Raw genomic sequence first — 23,642 nt, forward strand, 5'->3', positions numbered from 1 at the left:
TTAGGTGGTCATCTCTGGGGTGGTTGCTCCTGTCAGGGGGGTGTGGCTAAGGCCCTCATCCCCCATCCCTCAGGACTGGTTGCAGGTATCAGGGGGCATTGCTGAGGCCCCCGGACCTCCTCTCTTTCTGGCTTGGTAGCCCATGGGACTTCTGGTCCTTCTGGTGTTATAGGTGTTCTTTAGTGAAATGAGACCTGTACTAGTTGATATCAATCTTTGTCTCTGGTTGTGGTTACTTTGTTTTTCCTTTCAGTTCTGTATTGGATTATTTGCTATTCCCACCACTTAAATTCTATGTTGGAAATAATTTATTGTCCTTTGCTTACTTCTAAAATGGGGGAACTTCTTGTGGGGACCAGTACTTGGCTTTGTGGTTTGGCTTAATTTCTGCTTTGCTGCTGTTTCCCTAGTGAAGGATTTTTGTGCAGCTCAGGTTTCAGTGGTTGACTTTATAGGTACTTCCAGGTCTAGTGAAATACAATGCACCTGGGTTGTATAGAAACTCTGGTTTGGATCTGAATCTTTTCATCAAACTGTACCCCATGCAATTCTATATTCCAGTCTTCTCTGAGTGGTCCTATGCTGATTGTGGGGCAGATCAGCTGTCCTTGCTGTGCCCCAGTATTCTCCTGGTGGGCCGGTCTCCTCCACCACCCATGTTGCAAACATTTCCCATGGGACAGGCCATGCACTGGTCCCTTGAAATAACTCACCAGCCTCTGAGTGGCTCCTTTTTCTCTGTTGTTCTGGCTCCTTGCTCCTGTGTGGGTCCACGGGAACACTATTAGTGGTCTTGCTGGCCTGGAGGCCACCATGACCCTCTTCTCCCCTGCCATCTCCAAGCAACTTCAACCGAAAGGCACAGCTGCAGCTTTTGCCAGCTCCTGCTCCAAGCACTCAGCAGCTCCAGCCTGGACGCAGCCGGGGCTTGAAACAGTCAGAGCAATTTTTTCTTTCTCTCTTCATGGTTTCTCCCACCTTCATACACTCCATACCTCTCTCCTCTTCTTTCCCTGAGCTCTAGCAGCCCCAGCTTGGCTGTCGTTGCTTTTTTATAGTTGTAAATTGGTTGATTTGTGGGAGAGAGTGATGCTGGGGACTGTCTATTCTGCCATCTTGATTGGAACAATGTGCAGTGTCTTATCTGCTATTAGTTTTTTATAAATTGTTTAAATAAATGATCTACACCTACCACTTCCTCTTTTTATCTCTACCCAGTATTTATAAAATGCACTCTTTCTTCCATTCTTCTAAAGGTGGCACTTGAATTGACCAACAAAAAGCACCAATTCTACGGCCCTTTTTCATTCTCACAAAAAGTTTTCACAAAATTCAGGGGCTGTGAAATCCACTAGAGGGAAACTAGCAAATTCACTAGAAACTAATTCACTCACCTTGCAGAAAGAAAATGGAAGCTCAGGATGGCGAAGAAATTTGTTCCACTACTTAGAGACTGAGCAGAGCCAAAGTCCTTGTGCCTCCAAGAGGAACCCCTTTGCTCCATCTTCATTATTTGTCAGTTGCTGCTCAGAAACTTCATTCTTCCTTCATTCTTCTCTAATTCTCCTCTCTCCTCCAAATGGTGGGCATTTCCCTTGTTTCTTTCTTTATCCTCTTCCCTTCTCCATTTACACTCTCCTCAACATCTGGTCTGTTTTCTCCTTTCACTAGCACCTTTCTCCAAGCATCTCCTAAATTTAACTCCTTTGTTGCTCCTACATTGTGAATAACCTGCTAAAAATTTCCACCTGAATGGAGTAATGGCTTCAAAGATTCATCTCAAGTATTGGTTTCAAAATTAGATAACAAGTTAAATAAGCCCAAGCCTCTAAAAATGTTCACTGAGGTTATTCATTCACTCAACAAATATTTATCCAGCACCTATTATTAAATAGAAGACATGGAGCCAGGTATTGGAGATACAATGTGTACAAACTCAATCACCATTCTGTGGCCATAAAACATTCTATGTTCTACCAGACACCAGAAAATTGTAAAAGTAAATTTATAAATACAAACCATGATTAATACTTCAAGCAGAAGTTACAAGGTGCTATGAAATAACCATGTGCTTGTTTTCTGATAGGTCTGTGGATGCCTCTTAGCTTACTCTTCCATTCATAGCAACAGAATGAATAGGAGTATCACTAGGTACACCATAGGGATAAGGAAAGCTAAAATATCTTTTTATTAATGAACTTCCAGTCTTGTTGATCTTATTCAACTACAGTATACAAAACTTTGCTGAAAGAAATTACAGAGGACACCAAAAGATGGAAAGACATTCTTTGTTCATGGATTGGAAGAATTAATGTTGTGAAAATGTCCATAATACCCAAAGTGATTTTCAGATTCAATGCAATCCCCATCAAAATACCAATGACATTCTTCACAGTAATAGAAAAAGCAATCCTAAAGCTCATAAAGAACAACAAAAAACCCTGAGCAGCCAAAGCAATCTTGAGCAAAAAAAAAAAAAAATCAGAAGCATTATGCTACCTGACTTCAAATTATGCTACAAAGCTATAGTAACCAAAACAGCATGGTACTGTCATAATAACAGACACATGAACCGATAGAACAGAACAGAGAACCCAGAAATCAACCCACATACTTACAGCCAACTGATCTTTGACAAAAGCACCAAGAACATATACTGGGGAAAGGACAGCCTCTTCAGCAAAAGGTGCTGGGAAAATTAGATATCCATGTGTAGAAGAAAGAAACTAGACCCATATACCTCTCACCATATACCAAAGTCAGAAACATTAAAATTATATGTGCCATATTTCAGTAAAAATATTAATATAAATTAAATATGATGTTTCTTCTTTCATGATAGGGACATTTAAATTATGTCATTAAATAACCAAAGTACAATCAATAGTAAGAATAATAGTTTACATTATAAATAAAGAGTTCAAAATAATAAATGTGTTTCTCTGTATTCTTCCATCTTCAGAGTAGATATTTCAGAAACTGTCTCTTAACAAATGATTTCCAAATTTATACTTTATAAGAATAAATTTATGAAAAAATTCTAAAATTTGTATAATAAACAGTTCAACTAATTTACCATTTTAAAATGCACTGTTTGAAAGTGTGAATATTAAACATTTATTAGAGTGTAATTTATTTTAAAGTAAGCATGTGTGTTGTATGAATTCTTCCCAACTTTAACAATAATAATAAGCAGTCTAATATGGATGGAGGATTATCTCTCTAATGAGTATATAAGAATTACAGTACAATTAGTGGATGATTGTATAATAGAATTATGTACCTGGTCTCACATAATCATGTCATTCTATGTAAAGCATTTCCATTTCTCAAAATCTACTTCATGAAGATAGTATAATTACTTTCAGTAGCAATGTAGAATAATAAAACTTGCAAGATACGTGGATAAACATAGAGGATTTAACAATTAAATGTATGCCTATAATCATCTAATTGTCCTTCACATTTATTATTTCTTCAACAGGTTTACATTGACAGGGCACAGAAAAGAATTATTGTCCATTCCTTTCATGCCTGTCCATGCTGCACCAGGGCCATCTGCAAAGTTTATCCCCTCGAAGCCACTCTAACACCACCTTCAGGTTTTCCCTGAAGCTTCATCTGCAGTTGCTTAATTTCTGATGTTGTGTCTTCCCACAAACAGAAGCTGCCCTAGTTTTTTTCTAACTTTTTACTAAAGTATAATACATTCATACTGAAAATTACACACATCATAAATGTCAGCTCGATGAATTTTTGTAAATTAAAACACCCATGTAACCAGAAACCAGATTTTTTAAAAAAAACAGAATGTTGGCAATTGCCCAGAAACCCCTTTTATGCTCACTTCAAGTAGTTCCAAGGATAACCACTGTCCTATATTAGTACTGCCTGATCCTAAACTCTAAAGAAATGGAATCGTACAGTACATACTCTTTTGTATCGGGTTTCTTTTATTCAATATTACATTTGTGATATTTGCACACACTGTTGCATGTATTTTTGTTTCATCCTTTCTCATTGCTGGATAGCATTCCTCACAATTTACTTTACCTTCTACTATTGATGAGAATTTTGGTGTTTTCTTGCTTTAGGTTATTATTAATAATGCTTCTAAGAACATGTTGTACAGGTCTTTGACAACTGTAAGATATGCATGCAACTCTGTTGGATATGGAACTTCTGTATATACATATGTTCAGCTTTAGTAGATACTGCAAACAGTTTTCCAAAGTTGTGTTTATTTTTAGTCCCACCAGCCATGTATGAGAGTTTCAAGTACTCTAAATCAGTGGTTCCCAATTGTGCATGATTTTGCAGATGTCCAGAGCGTATTTGGCAATGTCTGAAGACATTTTTGGTCTTCACAACTCAGGAGATACTACTAGAATACTGTGTGTAAAGGCCAGGGATGCTGACCAACATCCTACTATGTCCAAGAGCATGTACAACAATGAATTTTCTGTTCCGAAATGTTAATAGTGTTGAGCTGACCAATCCTGCTCTAAATCCTCACCAACCCTGGAAAAGTTTTTATTTTTTTCATTTAGTCACTCTAGAAAGTATATAATTATATTACATTATCGTTTTAATTTGCATTTTTGTGACAACTAAATATAGTCATTTTAAAGCCTTCTTGGTTCTTACGTGGCTGTGCAAAATCTTCAAGTTCCCAAGATGACTACTTCAAGTTTCCACCCTAAACTAGAAAATCTTTCAGTCTTTGGTCCTATAGCATAGGCTCTGGAATCAAGTGGATCTGGCTTTGATTCTAAGCTCTTCTACCTAGCCAAGTTATTTAACCTCACTGAACTTTAGTTTCTTTATCTGTAATATGAGGATACTAAAACACTCTCATATAGCTTATCATTAGATATAATATAGGTAAGATCCCTGGCACATAGTGGAAGCTCAACGATTATTGTCACCACGGACCAGAAGAACAAGCAACTCTAAGAAATTAGACCAGAAGGGCACTGAATCAAGAGTTAAGATCTGTGTTCTAGTTTTGACTCTACCACTAACTATCCATGATAAATTGGTCAAAACATTTAATGTCTTAGGGTTTTTCATTTATCTATGAAATAAGAGAGCTGCACTAGATATAAGGTCTTTCCAACTTGATCATTGTTTAGCTGCGAATGTGACAAGGTCTCAGCCATCAATAAGTTCATACTAAGAAAGCAAAATAGTATACACATTAAATAATAACACACATTTCTGATAAATATGCTCAGAAGTACAGTGCTATAAATAAAGTGCTACTGCGATTAATGTCCAAGAGAAGAAAAGTTTATTCTGGCTGGAAGAATCAGGGAACACTTCATGAAGACAGTGGCATTTGAAATAGGACTTGAAGCATGGACGAGGGCAGAGGACAATTCAGACAGGATATGGGGGAGAAATTTTGAAGGACAGGAAGCAGAGTGGACAAAGGCTCAGGAGGGGAAGTATAAAACAAGTCCTAGGGGACGATGAGTCATCCAGAGTGACTGTAACATAGAGGTTGTGAAAGGAGGAAAGAGATGAGGTACATGGAGAGTAGGTATAAAGTGTCTGGAATGTCAGAAGAATCAGCATCTCACTTGGTAGAGGATGAAGAGTCATTGCAAATTACAGGAGAAAGGAGTAACATATCCACAACAAAGCTTTATCTGCTAATGCTAAAACCAAAGAACTGTGAAAGGAGGGCTGAAAATTAAAAGCCCAATTTGAAAAATACAAAAATTTAGATGAGAGGGTAAAAGGCTTTGACGTGAAGAGGCATGAAGAGTAGAGAAATAAGAAATTTTTCAGGCGCATAATTGAAAGGACTTGACAATTGTTCTGTTATGGAAAACAAGAAGTAGAGAGGCATCAAAACTAACTGAGACTTCAAGTTTAAATGACAAGAGGATTAGAAGTACAGGAAAATGTTTTATGCTTTTCTTAATAGCTATCAAAAAAGAGGCTCAAAGAAGCTAGGCTAAGCTGTTCTTCTAAGCAATATGAGGATACTTCAAAAAGTTCATGGAAAAATAGAATCAAAAAGTATTTCTCAAACAATAATTTACCATAGACTTTAATATGTTTGTAGATTTTTTTTTTTGTCTAATAAGGTAAATACTTGGGCTTTCTTAAGGACAGCTTCTATTAACTTCTTTTTGGGGAGAACGAAGAATATTTTCTTGTTTCTTTGCAGGTATCATATATGAGGGTCTTCAAATGGTTCATGGAAAGATTTGTGTTATCTTTTAATTCCATTTTTCCATGAACTTTTTGAAGTACACTCTTAATTGTGTTGTAAGTGGAACATTTTGCATATTATAATGTCTCAACTCTGGACCCCAGATCCATTGCACGAAGTTCCCATGTCAATTTTGGAAACCCTAAATGTCATATCTTTTGTCTTAAATATTTATATTTAACATAAACATGACAAAGTTCTGGGAAATCCTATTATTATCCTATGTATGTGTGTGTCTGTATATTTACATTCATGTGTGTATGTATGTGCAAACTGTCAAATCTTATGAGACACTAGCATTGTAAGGGACAAAATTTAGAAAGATATTCACACATGTTTCTGAACTGCTTCTTATAGAATGAGTAGGCTTTATATACATCTCTTTGGGATAGATTAATGTCAGATATCAAGAGGTCATTAGGTGGACATGTCTAAGAGATGGAAAGAAATACAAATTGTCACTCAGGATAGGCCTGAGATCTGCAAATGTAAATTTAGGAATCACCTAACAGAGAACATAGATGAGATTAGGAGAAGAGGAGGGTTTGCAAGGTACTGGAGAAACTAATGAGAAGATGTGGAAGCAGCAGAAAGAGTCTACATTTTAAAGACTAATGAATGGAAGGAAGAGAGACTGAGGGGTCCCTTTTTTAAGGGAATACTGAGAAATAACACTCCACCTGGGAGTCCTCAGGCCAGTGTCTACTCAGATTTAAACTCATTGATCTAAGGTATCCTTAAATGCCCTAATGTTTACAGATATAGGTAGAACTCCTCAGGATAACACAGCAATTGGCATTACCATTAGTTTTCTGAGTATACCACAAGTTGTTCTCACATGGGAAACACTAGGCATTCTGGTATTTGGCAAGAAAAAACGAGAGAGAAAAGAGCAGAGTGGGAAGGAGCAACACCATATTTTTATTTAGACATCTAAATCAGAAGACAGATTAGATGCAAAATAGAGTTCTTCACCAGCGCAGTGTTGACATAGCTTCCACTAAGCGGATGAATGAAGCTGAATTGCCAACTAAGCTGACAGGGAGATGGGGAAATGATACGTTGGGAGGCAGGAAGAAGAATGAAATAGAACAAATTATTCATATTATACACACTGACCAAAGTTATTCAACTTTAGCAGTTCAACTTGCACATCAATTTGTCTAAAAGCTGGTGCAGAAGAATTGATAAGAAATTTTATATAATATTTAGCTCAATAGTCATTTAGTACAGCTGTTTAGTTCCTCAGAATACAGTCAGAAAGTGTTTTCCATTTTTTAAATTAGCATCAATCTTGGATAGATTATTACTGAAGCAAACATCATGAAATAATGGGTCTACCCTAGAAATGAAAAGCGTTTTAAACAAATTTTGTCTTTACCACTCTGTACCACCTAAAATAAATTGTCTGTAGTAAAGGTTTTCTATATATTTGATTCTTAAAAGAAAGAAAATCCTTCTAAGGGCATTTTATTGTTTGACTAACAGGATGTGGGATTTGTTTTCTCTCTAGAAAATAAATTCTTCGATAATATTTCAGAAAAAAATATAATAAAGTAAAATATTTTAAAATAACAAAACAAGAAAGCTTTATGGAATCCAAGAACAGTCTCAAGTACATTATAATAAAACATCATTAAAACAGTAAATTCCCAGCATTTTGAATATTTAGAAATTTATGTAAAGCAACGCCTAAAAATATAGATTAATAGGGTGGCTCCTGTCAAACTCTATTTCAGTCATCTCTATTAATGAAGTTCAATGAAACCATAATGAAATCTAATTCTTGTCTTATACTACCTAGAAGCCACATCCTTCAGTATCTACAGGGGTCTTTTTGCTGCCTAAAACATGTTGTTTATATTACGATAGCAACAAATCTCTTCTGTTTAGAATCACTTTGAAAGCAACTGCCTGAACTTTATCTTCTGTTCTCTTTCTTTACTTCTTCTGGAGATAATACTTTATGCCCTAAAATTCATAGTAAGTGCATCATATGTGACATGTCAAGTCTACATTTGTACAGTCATTGCTGTAAATATGATGACAGAGAGAACACACAATAATTTACTTTTGCTTAGTTTTTTCCTCTCTCCACCTCTGGAAGAGAAAAGTTTTGTGGAAATCACAGGTGTTACATAATTCCGAGTAACTTAAAGAATTTTAAGGAAATTCCAGTCACTTCTTTGGCTAGTGAAAGTGGGTTATACCTCAGAGAAGAATCATATGGCTGACCTGGCATATACAGTAATGTGAGATGAAATCTGTAGTGGCAAGCCACACCCAACCTGCCTGTTCTTAATGTCAGGACTCTTAAATGTCTCTTCTGACCCTTTATGCTTAAATTTCTTCATGTAGGAAATGGGGATCTTATGGTTCCCTACTTCACAAGGATAGTGTATGAACAAATGTAAACCAATAAAAAACTAAAAACTTAGTATGGGATTATGCACACTGTAAGCTATCATTTTTCAAAATGGCATTATTTGCAGATTTTGAAATGTCTACTTTTGCACTGTGTGAATTTAAGAGCAATATTAAAAAAAAAAAAAAAACTCCTCAGAATAAAAGGAGAAAAAAGGCACAAGATCTAGGTAAAATGCTGCCAAATTTGAGTGTACAGTGACACCCGGGTGTGACAATCCACACATAACTTCCATCTGTTATTTCTTAATTTACCATCAGCTGTTTCAATAATGTGACATTGTTCATCGTTTCTCAATCTTTTCAAAATATTTCTTCTTCCTTTTTTGTACTCACAACAAGGGAGTTATATAATAGAACATTAACTATTCTCTCAACGAGGCAACATTGTTTGCCTTGCTTCTCTAGAGGAGATGAAAAATATTAACCTCGGAGAAATTTCTTGGGGTCAGACTATCGTCCAGATCACATAAGAAAATAAATAATTAAAGGAAGCAAAAAGACTAGCTGAAGCAAAGTGAATTTCAGAAAAATAAAGGAGGCATATTTTGGGGAAGTTTAGGGTAAGAAAAATGTGTTTTTTGGAACACTACTTTCTGGGGATATTAATCATTATGCATAAATGAAATACGAGGGAACATCAAAAGGTTCACGGAATGCTTGGTATTATTTTTCAATTCTATTTTTCCATGAACATATTAAAGTACCCTCATGTGTTGAGAAATATTAGAGTAAACAAGCAAACACGTTTTACTGCAAAACTTCTAATATGCTTTGTAAATCCCTAAGAGGGGGAGTGAATATAACAGGCAGTATTTCCTAACTTTCTTGATCTTTCATTCAGAGTGTCTCAGGGGAATGATGTCCTATAAGGCATTTTGGAAACGCTAAGCTCAGCTGTTCAATTCATCAGATTTGTCAGTTTTAACACCAGACCACAAGGGTAACAGTACATATTCACAAAATCACTGCAGTATGGCTCTTGCCTCTCTAGCCCTAACCAACATTTCAGCCACTCATCTCTCCACCTGCAGATGCTCAGCTCTGTGCTGCTCAATCAGGAATTCTCCCTATTCCCAAAACTTTCCCAAACACTTCATGCACTTCCTTATTCCTATGCCTTTGTTCATACTATACCATCTTCCTGCTGTCCTTTCCTTCTTCCATTTGCCTGCCAAAATCCTCTTCACCCTTCGATGTTCACCCTCAAGTGTTTTGCCCTCTTCTCACTGCACTTCTGTGTACTGCTATTTAGGGCTGGAGTTGTCGAACTTGTGTACATTTAGAAATACCCAGTTTATGGGCCGAGCCCGTGGCGCACTCGGGAGAGTGCGGCGCTGGGAGCGCGGCGGGGCGCCGCGGTTCGGATCCTATATAGGAATGGCCGGTGCACTCACTGGCTGAGTGCCGGTCACGGAAAAAAAAAAAAAAGAAATACCCAGTTAATGAAAACTCTGATTCCTGGGTCTCACCCAGTGATTTGATCGAGATTTTTTAAAAATCCCCAGTGATTGCAAGACACAGCCAGTGCTGAGAACCATTGCCTTGGAATTCACGGTAGTTTGTTCTTTATAGACCTATATCCTTAAAAAGTGTTTAAAATGTTTTAAAGGAGAAATTGAACCCTCTTCATATTCAGAGGACTCCTGTACCTAATGGAAAATTTTTAGTGAAAAAAAGAAAAATTTTGGCTTATATTTTCATTAATGATACTGATGTTATTAAAAAGGTTTCCCAGATTACTCAGCTCTTCCATTCCTATTGTATATAAATTATGAGGGTATTTCAAAAGTTCACAGAAAGTTCGTTTATCCTTTAATTCCATTTTTTCCATGAAATTTTTGAAGTACCTTCATATATTCTAAATGAAAGTAGGTCCCAAATCCAGCTATGAATCAACATAAACTGCAAAGCTTATAGAAATACATCAAAACTTTTTACCCCAAAACTTAATCAGAATCTCTGAGTTTAGGACTGCGGAAGCTTGTTCTGTTTTGTTTTTGTTTTTGTTTTGTAAGCTGCAGTTCTATCGTCAATAGCAAATAGATTCATCTTGTAAATCACTGATGCAAAAGAGAGGTTATATAATTTGTGGCTTTTATAGAAACATTTACCCCTTATAGTGGTGTTTGGGAGGGTTCAGTAACAGAAAACATTATCATAATTTTTCACATAAAAACAAATAATTTTTAAAAGGTAATAAACCTAAATACGAAGAGAATACACATTGTAGGTGTGACTCATATATGATTCAAGTGCATATTTTACTATTACCATTTCCAAAGCCTCCTTTCCATGTCATAGTTTAAGAGGAATTGGAATTGAATTGCCCAAAATTATGTATTTAATTATGTAAAATTATGTATTTAATTATGTTCAGCTTCTATTAAAAAAAACTTTCCTCAAGTCTGCCAGCATGACACTTGGCAAAATCAATTATCCAAAAGAAACTGGGAAAATGTGGGCAGTCATGAAGGCCATAAAAGCTCATGTTGTAGGCAATTGGGTGAAACTTTCTTTAACTTTTAGCTTCTTAAAACTTTTTAAACCAGGAATCTCAGGTATGCTGTAACTCTGGGGTCAGGTGAGTCAGGTTTGATCCATAGGCCACCTGAGAGTCATCTGGACCTCACTTGACTCAATCAGACTGCATCAGAGGCTTGAAAAAGTGTTTATGAGTTTCTGCTTCCTCTTCCTGCTATTACGGTGAGAACATGTCCAGGCTAGCCTGCTGGAAAGATATGAGAGACACTTGGAGGAAAGCCAAATCATATAACCAAGGCCCTTCCAAACCAGCCAGCCCATAGCAAACTCACCATCTAGTCACAGGTGCATGAGAACCACTCAGCTGACCTATAAACATACAGTTTTAAGCCACTATGTTTTGGGGAAATTTATAAACAGTAATAGTTGATACAATTGACTTTAGTGTTTGAAGAGCTATTCTGTGAAAGAGACAGTTTAGAATCTTCTTGTTCCAGTTCCACTAAGAGAAAGAAAAAATATTGTGCTGTGGATTGTATGTCCCCCCTGAACTCATTGAAGCTTAAATTGTGCCCCCCAAAGTTCTAGGTATTGGAAATTTGGCCCCCACTCTGACAGTGGTAAGAGGGTGGAAAATCCTATTATGGTAATTGAAAGGTGAGACCTTGAAGTGGTGATTAGACTGTAGGACAATGCCATAGTGAATGGATTAATAATGGTGGTCAGGAACATGGTTCTAAGGGCTTTAAAAGGAGAGCACATGAGAGCCTCTCTCTCTCTGCTCCGCCATTTTCTGCCATATGAGAGCACTTCATTGCTGTAAAGCCACCAATGCAGAAAACTCTCACCAGGTGTGTTCCCTGGACTTTGGACTTCCCAGCCTCTGAACCTGTAAGCAATAAATATTATTTCTTTATAAATTACCCAGTTCCAGATATTTTGTTATAAGAAATAGAAATGAACTAATACAAGTTGTATTGATAGGAAGACAAAAAATACTTTCTTAAATTGAAATCTAACAAGAGAAGTTCAAAGGTGGAACGGGCTATAGGCACTGAATTACCTGAGACTCAACTTGAATTATTCCAGTATAGCACAAATGCATTGTATTCATTCAACAATTATATATTTCTTGATCTATTTCTTTAATGCTACAAAATTATATATAAGTTATCAGTACAGGTATGCTGTAGCATATATTGTTTTCTCATTTTTTAATAACTATTAGAAACAAGGACCAAGTACTCATTCCCCTAGTAATCCTCTTGGACATAGCTGCCAGAATTTTCAGCCAAGCTTTATACTTTGCTGGCCATAGCTTACCATGAAAATGGAGAAATGACCACTCTGGGGGTTTAACAAACCAAATTATTATTCTGTCATTCATTCATTTCAAAGGTCACCACTAAGCAGTCTGGATTTTTAGTCTTTCAGTGTTTTTAAAAATATGAAATTAGATGTGTTTTGTTTCCCATCTACCACAGTTCCAACTTCACACATTCACAATACAGAGCTGGTCTTTTTAGGTATTTAAGTTTGAAGATTGGGGTAAGTGCCTACTTATGAAGCATATTCCACTAAAAGTTATGGGAAATACAAAGATGAATTCAATACTGATTCTAGCCTCAAGAATTTTAGTTTTGTAGGAGAGTCAATCCCCTTACTCAAGTAATTAGAATGAACAAATGTGCTATAAAAGAGATGCAGACAAAATGCCTTGGGATATCAGGGTTAGAAACAATTGGATGCAGCTGGACTGAGTAGCAAATACTTCATTAGGGGCCCAGAAATTAGCAACAGTCTCCTTTTTCTGTTTTATGTTTAGAGACATTGCTATAAAGTAGATACAAACATTTAGAACCTTCTTTAGATATCTCTAACGAACAGGTGGTCCCAGATTGTAACATCTCTACTTTTATCCAAATTTTAATTTAATGATATAATTTTAAAGTGACCTGATCTAGTGGGGTTTTTATTTTCCTTCCTCAATTAGGACTCACAAAATTATCCTTTTTTTATGTTAAAGACACATTCCTACTGATTTTCATTACCATTGATGTCTATCTAATCACTTTGTTCCAAGCTCTTTGATCCTTAAAAAATGTCAAATTAAATATTAATATTTTTAAAGCTGAAATGATAATTTTCATAATAAAAGCCCATAACTTTCCATGCCTATAAACCATTGGTTAATAAATATATAATTAATATTTAAACATGTTTTGACTTCATAAAAAAAAAAACTTTTGAATATAACATCTTAAGATCCTAAAGTCTGCAGTCATAAAATCACTAAATATGGACATTAATTTGACTCAGAGCTAATGCTTCTCCATAACAAAAAGCATTGCTTTAATGGGGCAGGCTTGGATATTACAAAGATAACAAATCTGGAAGTACTATCATCTGTTACTTCAAATGCACTATGACTTGCCCTGTGCACTTCCAGCAGCTCCAATTCAGGAAATGCTGGATTTTCCTCAATTAGCACTCATGTCCAAGTGGCCGTAATCAAATACATAAATAAACTGAAGCTTTCCCATGAGAACTAACTGTCAAAACTATGTTATGTCCAGTCACAGAACTGAAGAGCCTGGGTTTATAAATCCTGCAGACTTCATTAACCTTATTTCATCTCTACAAACCCACAGGTCATCTTTTAAACAAGTATGCACCAGTATGACATTTTTCTTTTTTTCTGCATTGCTTTTTACCTAAACACTATTTGTAACAGCCTGATTACTTTAAATATAAGATTTCCCAAATGGTATAAAACCACTAAATATTCCCAGTAGATCATTTTACCTGCATAATCTTGATTTTCTTCATTTCAAATATTACAAATCCTTGAAAAGCCATTTCTAAATCATACCAATGACCAAGATAGACATAAATATTATCAAGCCATTCTAGCTTAAAAAACAAGATTTGTGTAGCCCTTGAGGGGGTTACTTTTCCATGTTTTGATTTGTTCTCTCTTCCTGTCTCCATACCCAAAATTATTAATTGTGGATTTACTACCTCCTCATGGACTTGCCCTTAAGATTATATGCATGTAACTTGCATAAAAATACACTAATGTATCAATGAACGGTAGCTCTTAGCATTAATATTAATACTGCTGCTGCTGCTAAATTTGTTGAAGATCATTTAAACTTGTGTTGACTGCAGATGAAATAATACCAGAGGGAATAAATTACTTATTACCTGACATTAAAATGTATAAAAAATTATAGTTTATCTATTGTTGATCACTACTTAAAAATTAGAGCTACTTTTATCGTGACTGGTAAAATAAAAAGGCACAGTGATGTCATTTTTTTATGATAAACATTACTTGACTTATATTTAAATATTTATTTAGCTTTGATCACTGTAATCAATTTTGAAGAGAAATTTGTGCCTGTTCCTTGCTCTATAAATCATACAATGAGTAATATTTGACCAGCAGCAAAAACATCCTGACCTAGACAACAAAAAGATTAATTTTAATAATCATGTCTGTTATAAAATACATTTGTTCTTCTATTAATTAGCATTATGTGACATAAAGTTTAAATTCATTTCACTATGTCTATTTTCCAGAAGTATTTTTCACTTTCATAGCAAGGCGGAATAATGTAAGTATAATTGTTTTCTTCTGTCAATTAATCATCACTTACATAAAAATCATTATTCACATTTTTAAAAATACTGAAACTAAATTTCTAGTAACTGTATCACACTCTTGCAGGTAACTTCCTATTCTTTCTTTCTCTCTCTCTTTTTTCACTAAATGTATTCACATCACTTTTGTCTTATATCCAGAAACTGGTAAAATATTTTTATAAATATAGAATTGCGTTATATTTCAGGTTTGACTTACACAGAGCTTTTCTCTCTGAGGAAGCTCATTGCATAAGAAAGAAGGAATATGTAATAACTATACTACTTTACCAGCTCATACACAATTTTTTTCTATGTATTCTCTTTCACTCTGATGACTTTGTTCTAAATTTTATTTCTGTCTAAGGTACATATTCCTGGTGAGAGGAAGGTGTTAAATGGGGGCTTAAATCAAAGAATATAATAAATATCTAAACATGTATGAAACAAAAATACCAATGTCCGATAATGTGTAACAATTTCTTTAAATTTTGAAGTGACTTTATATTTTATATCATTGTTCATTTTTTTTATTATTCCCAAAGCACTGCAGGAAATGGACCTAAAACATCTGAAAAATTGAATACTGTCTACACACCTTGCCTAGAACACTAGTGTAAATTGGCAGTCAGTCAGGTGTTCCACTTATCAATGTGTAAAAATCTGAAATGTGGTGTGGTGCCTGCATGTTAGCAACTTCTGATTTGGCTTTAACATTACGTTAATATACTAAGCTTAAATGTGTAAATAAATAAAAATGATTATACTCCAAATGGCTTATGATTTTAAATAACACCCATTTTATGATAAATATATAACTTATGTTTTATGATATTCCTCTATAAAGCACAGATGACAAATCTTGAAATTAGAAGTCCGACATAGTAATAGATTACTAATCATCCCCATTAGGTCCACAAAGTTAGGATCTGCTCTTCTTTTTCTAGGCTTTCTTATTTCATCCTACTGCTTTCTACTCTTATGTGAAAAGAATATGCCTGCCAAAAACACACTCAGAATTCCTCTGCTAACAGATACTTGTAAAAATAAAACTTTTGAAAAGACATAAAGAGAAGAAACAGCATGTTCTAAATGCTGTGAGGATCTCAACATGATTTTCATTAGTCTTGACCAGTTCTCAATTCTAGGGCCATGAAGAACTATTTGTATTGTATAGTTTGTGGCTTTTTAGTGTTACTTCTAATGGAAAATCACCACAAAAATAACATCTACTTTTGAACCCTGAAAGAGGTTCAAAAGGTAGTCAGTTCCAAAGAACACTGAATGAAGCTTAACAAGTAAGAATTATCTCAATTTATTTTTAAATTCATTTTTATACTACCTACTTCTAAAAGATACTTAAAGCAACAATTGGAAAATAATGCATATAATAGAATTTGAAAAAATGAAATATCAAATCAAGTATGAGGAGATAATTATAATAAAAACCTAGACTTAAACTCTTCATGGCAGTGAAATTTAAATAAGAGATATTTTCACTGATGCAATTTTATTAGAAGAAACTCTTTTTTTTTTTTGGTATCACAGTCTAAGGTTGATTTATCACATGAAAATATAGAAAGTTTATTAAGCAATATTAGTATCAAATAAGATAGAAATGCCTTCAGTAATTGTACTGAAGTTACATTAAGGTCTTTCATTTGAATGAGTTATATCATGGAATATTAAAACATAAATTGATGAATCTACTTATATAAAGAGGTAAGTTATTATAATTACCAGAGATAAAGCTCTCTGGTAATATAGAAACAGAGGTTTTTAAAACCTAAAAAAAAATGTCTATGCAAGATCTCTAATACCAAGTGTCAGTTCACAACTTGGATTTTAAGGACCTATGTAACTTTATTTTGTAAATGCTTAGGGACAGAATTCAGTGTTATAGATTAAAAATATATGAATGTACTTCTTGTGATAGTGTTTTCTTCCTAGAAAATTATAAAACCTTACGTGTTTCTCCTGAGTAAAAGGTGCATCATCTTTTCTCTGCACAAGTCTGACCTGTAAGAGCATTTGCAGGTAGAAACACAAAACGTGTTCAAGAGGCACCAGTTATATATACTCAGAGCTGAATAGTCTCATCAATTCCAAAATTCCACATGATATTCATGAAAGACATAATATAAACTCCTGCCTTGGCCATAAAAGAAATTTTGCCTTTGTTCCTTGCCTAACAGACATGGTGTGAAAATACATGTCTAAAATTTCCAAGGAAAACTTTTAAAAAATAGATTTGATAACTATTTGAGATAATTTGGGAATCTTTATCGTAGGAGGCCCAGACATGCTTAGAGACAGGATCTAAATAATTAATACCTGTGATTCCTTCTAGTCCTCTCAGTATCTTATCCAGTCATGGAATTTCAATGTCCATCTACTCCAAAATCTCTCAGCTAACTTTTTCCACATAATGCATGATTTTTACTTTCTGAAACTTAGGAAGATTATGCTGATGGGAAATCAACTTCAATTGTCTCAAAAATTAAATTAAAAACAAAAACTCTTGTTAACTCTCTCAGGTCACTTAGGTGTCAGAATTAGCCATTACTAAGACCTGCCTCTTTCATTTTAATCTCCCAGGATGTTATTACCTGCTTTATGACACCCATAGTCTGTCTGTAACTTTATCTTGGTATATACTAGACAATATGTCATGTGAGGGCAGATAAGATTTCTGGGTTTTTTCATATCTTAACTCCCAAGTGCAATGGACAAGTGGACACTTGTAGTCAAAACAGTGAAGGCCGGATGAGTTGAATTAAAGCTGTGGGTTCAATTACAGGAGAAGCTAGACTGTATATAAAAAATGTAAATGCTATCAATAAATCAGATATTTCAAAAAAAAAACACTAAAATTTTAAATGAATTATAAGCAGCCAAGATACTATTTTCACAAAATTTCTGTTCAACTTTTAACTAATCCCATTAGCACATATGAAACAGACTAGCACAGATTTGCCTGTCGAGTGGATTGAGAACCACTGTGCAAGGCCCATGGGAAGCAGGGTACAGATAAATTCATATTGAGAAGGAAAGTTCTGGTACATGGATGGGTCTCTAAGCAGAATGGGCAGGCCTGAGAAAGCTGTCTCAATGTGAGACACTGGACAGCCCACAGATAGCCTAAGGAGAAAAGATACCTGTGAAAGGAGACTGACAAAGAAAATTAAGTGGGGCATGGGATTAGGGTCAAAGTGCCAAAGGCAGCTACCAGCTTACCAGCCTGCCTGAAAATACAACTAGCTGTCAGGAAGTCCACACTTTACTTCATTGAAAATCAGCCCAAAACTTTCTCTAAGGAACTATGCCTAGTTATTTAAATTCTTCCTTTAATATACTCTCCATCTCCCTTTTCCCTCATCACAATCACACCCTGATAAAAAGCAATGCCACCTGTCAACATGCCGACCAATAAATCCCATTCCCACATCAAGCTTTAACTTGTTTTCAGTCAGGGACCCATTTCTATGCTTGCCTGAAACAATTTTCTTGGATTAAAGTATGACCTCTTTTGTAACTACATTTTCCCTGCTAGATCACCAGGATCATGAAGCAATCATTTGAATTTACCAAACTCTAATTATCTGGGCAAAGGATCTCAGCTGCCATAAAGGATCTGCTTTTCACATAAAAAAGAACAGAAGTGCAGTTGAGTTCCAATCCACCTGCAAATAGCACCTAGCATAGAATTCATCAAGAGGAGATGAGGATTTGGCATAAATCAATGGTGAAGACCACCTGACTCAATCCCAACAGCTCTTCAATGGGATAATACATCAAAGATGATGGCTAGGTAGATCTGATTTTATCTAACTCAACCTTGCCTTCCCAAACTACTTGGGGTCCCTCTTTGAATAGAGCCTCACTGGGGTTAAGTATGGAATTATCTGTGCAACTATCATGCCTTTTTGAAATTACATATGCACTTGGAACAAAAAGAGATTAATCACATACAATTGGGAGAACTTTTCAGGAATATGGCAGGTGAATACACATTTTGGGGGTCATTCTGGATGTTTGGTTATTTACAGATGTCACTGCATAAGACATAAACTGTATATTTAAGTAGATATGGATTATAATATTAAATTCATATGTATGGATTTAAATATAATTTAAGTTCAAAAAAAGATTTTAAGACAGATTCAAGCTAGTGTTTTTGTTTTAAGCATTACATAAGTATATTAATAACACTGTAGTAATGCTTAATCAATACATAAAAATGGCCACATTTTATATAACTATATTCCTTGAGGTCCACTATTACCTATTATGTAAAAACCACAGAGTGCCAGGAATTCCATCCATAAACTTCTATTATCCTATAGTTAATTCTAGGTCAACAACCAGTGGCTGCAACTTGACTTTAACATTTAATATTGTTAACATGTATCTCTGCTATGTTTAGAATATTATCTGGGGAAAAGCACGAAATTGACATATAATTAACTTCTTTCTTTTTTAAAATCTTCTGTTTCAAGAGGCAGAAATTGTGTTCATTTTCTCACACTTTAGAAGTATTAATTTTCAATTCTGAATTCTAAAGTATATAATAAGTAACTAAAAAATCAAGAGTTAAAGGGTCAGTGAAGAAACTGCTGCTCCCTTAGATAAAGAGTGTCTTCCCCCAAAATAAAACATTAGCTCGATCCATTGTATTGTACCTACATTTTGCCTGGTCATCGATTCTACCACAATATAAAATTTTTCCTATTGCCCTATTGTTTCCTTAACTGCTAGTCTAATGCTCCTGAAGGAGCTGTAAAGTGTGCACTCTAGTACAATAGCTATCAAGTTCAATTTTGTCTCCAGACACATTACTCCAGAAAGGTATAACATTCACAGCATTAAAACATTGCCCTTGAGTATAATCAGTTGAAATAACCAAGCACAATGTTTCCGATTTAGAGTGCAACAGCACTCAGAAACAGCAAGGGATTGCATAATGTTTCAAAAGTTTTTCCAGTGCTATGTTATTAGCTATGTTATTCATGTGCTTGAACAGTTACAATGTTTTTAAAATATGTTTTGAGGAGTTGATAAGAGCTTGTGTACAGTTTCAGAAAATAGAAAATAAAAGGACTCCTTCGATATGCATGAAGTTAAACTTTAGACACACTCTTTATTGCTCTGTTGTAACCTAGTGCCAGAATCCTCAAGTTAAGGACAAAGGAGAGAAACTTGTTCTTGACAGCCCTAGAGCCACATGGGATGTAACATTACTTACCTAAAGATGGGTCTTTGGAGATGTTTCTTCCTGATTGTGACATGGTCATCCATTTAAAGGTGAAGGTTTAACTTCTTCCTGGAAACCACTCCAGAAAATCCAGGGAGGGAATGTGGAAGCTTATCCTGATCTATTGTGCTGCAAGGAGCCCAGAAGGAAAAAGTAGTTTCCTCTTTCTCTTTTTGGGTGCTGGGAGAAAACTTCCCTGCTCTCTGCCAGCTGAGCAGTGTGTCCATAGAGGCCACATAAGACAAGCACGTTAGGGCACTCCCCTACAGAGCAGGGTGTGCAAAAACCACCAAGAGTCACGCTGATCCGGGCAAGAGAAGTTGCACGGGACCCTCGGAAACAGAACAAAACAAACAGAAAATGTCCTACCCCCAGTGTCACCCAGGTAGGAGCTCCCTAAGTGATTGCAGCCATGAGAGCTCTCCTTCCACATGCTGGTCAAGCTCGGAAAGGCTAAGTCCCTCCCTGTCTTTAAAACAGCCTGTTCTGAGGCTCAACTTTTTTTCTTCAAAATAAAAGTTGTACAGCTGGTTTAGCAGTCTCATGTGAGTACTCTTTGAAAGTTCTGTTAAAATAAGAACTGTATACAAATTAAGGAGGAAAGATGGGCTCGGGTTGCATGGCTGGCTCTGCTTCAAGAGATTATAATTACTTTACAGTTTTGCTTTTATTCATGCTGGATGAAGTGTGGAGACGACTCATCCTTTTTGGCCCTTGTAACCCAATAACCTACACTTGGCTAAAGTGGAAGATGCCATTTCAACTGACAGAAGCCCTTGTGAAGCTGGCCAGAGCTACAAAAGTTAGAAAAACAAAAATTGCTCATCTCTATCAGTGACATTGTATGCAGATGTCTTTACCCAAATGTGGCTTTCAAACAATTGGGGACGCTATAAAAAAAGAAATGGAAAGACACACAGACACACTTTTCTTTTTAAAGTCCCCCAAACTGCCTAGGAACCTAAGGTTTTTATATTGTATGATAAAATTTGAACTTATAAAAATAAAAGGAAAGAAAATCAGGTATAAAAGAATTTGCAAACAGCTGAAAATAAATGACATTCAAATTGTTTTACTTAGAAGACTTAGACTTACATTACAGAAAAAGTAAATTCTCATATTTTAATATAACTTACTTTAGAGATTTTCCTGTATCTGAATCACTAACAAAGTTTCTACTCAATCAATAATGTCATAAGATTCCAAGCCAGAGGTTTGGTATGTAATAAAATAAACCATCTCAAAGCACAATTTAAATATTTTTCAAATATACATGTAATAAAAAGGGAAAAAATGAGTAACGCACATGCCCTTAGTTGAATGATCCACAAAAATAAGGATCAGCTATCACAAAAGAAGATATGATCTATAGTCACAAGCACTCTCTAAACACTTCCAGAACACCTTTTTTATTTTCCTCCTAGAGGAGAGATAAAGAGAGAGGAATTACAAAGACATCACTGATTTTATTGAACAGTTCTAATCCACACTAGGAAATGTAATCAGTCTGAGAGAGCATAGAACTAAAACTAAAGTAAATGGGTTCTAGTCCTAGTTCTACCATGAATATGCTGGGCTATTGTGGGCAAATTCCTTGACCCAGCCCCAGTTTCCTTTTTTGTAAAGTGAAGTTACAATATTGATGGAATTTTATGTACCTTTCCAGCTCTAACGGGTATCATCACATTATTTCTAAATATGATTAGTCTGCTTCTTGCAAAGAAACTACTATAGAAATTATGTTTGACACTCCAAAACTACACACTTATTATATATAGTAATAATTAAGTAATAAAGTTATAAATAAAAAAGATATTATATCATATATATTTTATGTAGCTATTATGTACTTGTATAATGACATCTCAATCAATGTTCCCTTCATTACCAATAAGTATTCAATCATAAATTCACATACGTGCATTTAGCATATTTAACAGCAGTTAAATATGAAGCCCATTTATATCCAATTTGATGTGCAGACCTTTGGAGTAGATGCTTTATTATAACTATATGCTTTGGCATTCTCTGTATATAGGAAGACATATAAGTAATAACACATCACACAGGTCCTCTTAAAGGATTTTTGCATTTGTGGGTGGCAATCAATTTTTGTAGTCATGGTTAACCTATATTACTATTAATTTACTGTAAATATTTTTCCTAAAGGGCAATTCAAGAGAATAAGCCCATCAACTTTAGAAAATTAACCTCAATTTTGTCTATTTTTGAATTAAATATGTGAGATGGCTTCTTCATGAACACACCGGAAGGAACTCAACACAAATACGAATAAACATCTAGCCAACGTACAATTCAAAGGCAAGCAAGTGTACAATCTATACTCAGAGGACTGACTGTCAACTGAAGAATCTGAAAGTTGTTAATCATGGAAAATCCATAACATCTTTTCTTAACTAATGGTTTATATTCATTTTTCTCTTAAGTGATTAAGGTAGAAATCTAAGGTTTACATTTACATTAAGCACTATATTTAAACCCAGTCTTGGAACCTAAAGGCCAATGAGGTGTCAGTAAATTAAATATTCATTTGGCACAAAAAAAAATGTATTTATTAAATGTTTCATTAACTTTTTCTCAAAGAGCATTTAAATTTAATATTGGGAAGAAAGTTGGCATTATTAACTTATTCAACTTTAATGTAGGATTCAATGAGATGAAAAGACCTTACTGTTGTTGCTTAAATTACAAAAATAGATTTTTTACATTAACACAACTGCACTGTGCAAAATATTAAAATGCATGGTATTAATAACTAGACCAACTCCTTTATAAAATAGACTAAATATAATTTATTATGAATCTTTTTTTTTTTTCCCTGGGAGCAGAGGTCAGAAATGGAGTTTATATTTTTCCTGATATGGTAAAATAAAGTCAGGCTGACTCTGGCTAACACTTCCCCACACACACTCACACATAAACGTACACTCAAACACACACAACACACACACATGTACACACACACACACAGACACAGACACACAACACACACATACCCTATCCCACTTAGTGCTGTGATACTCCCCCAGAAAAATACCTAGATCTTTATAAAACTAAGAAAAGTAAACATGTGCATTAAACACAAGAACTACTATAATTTTCCTTTGTCATGGCTATAAATATTGCATCAATAAAGTGGAACAGATCTTGGCCAACCATACCATGAGATAAATGTCAGGGTGGGAATTATTCCTGATGGACTAACCAGAACTGTCCCTTACCATTGGGGAAAAGCTGCTGCATATAAGTGAGTGTGGCATCATTTTAGAGACAACTTAAATTTGATGTATCCTTGTAAGGTAAGTCATTCATAACTTTCAGCATTTCATTCATTTTTTATAACAAATGTCTTGCTACAAGTTTCACAACTGATTAAGAAGCTAGTTGATGCATGGTAAAGCTGGGATTTGAACTCAGATGTCTCGTGCCTGAGCCCAGGCTTTTACCCTCTACTAAGCAGACTGTCACCATGTCAGGCACTCTGCCTCTGAGGCTGCTTGGGCTCTTTCTGGGCTGTATTTAACACTGTGGAGAAAGAGGAGAAACAACTAGCCACTCTAGTTTGTATCTATCCTTCTCCTAACCCCC

The 23,642-nt window shown here is 35.1% G+C and overlaps 1 protein-coding gene across 3 annotated transcripts in view; it reads right to left on the bottom strand.

Annotated features, from left to right (window-relative positions):
• PDE1A (phosphodiesterase 1A) overlaps nt 1-20,462 on the bottom strand; it is a 262,628-nt gene extending 242,166 nt beyond the window's left edge. For all 3 annotated transcript variants that reach the window (XM_063080008.1, XM_063080014.1, XM_063080000.1), the window contains exon 1: nt 20,025-20,462. In XM_063080008.1, the coding sequence (XP_062936078.1) occupies nt 20,025-20,077 (53 nt within the window). In that variant the 5' untranslated portion in view covers nt 20,078-20,462. The remainder of the gene's footprint in view (nt 1-20,024) is intronic.
• Between the last annotated feature and the right edge of the window lie 3,180 nt (nt 20,463-23,642).

The sequence above is a fragment of the Cynocephalus volans genome, chromosome 1 (genome assembly GCF_027409185.1).
Source record: "Cynocephalus volans isolate mCynVol1 chromosome 1, mCynVol1.pri, whole genome shotgun sequence".
Taxonomy (NCBI): Eukaryota; Metazoa; Chordata; class Mammalia; order Dermoptera; family Cynocephalidae; genus Cynocephalus; species Cynocephalus volans.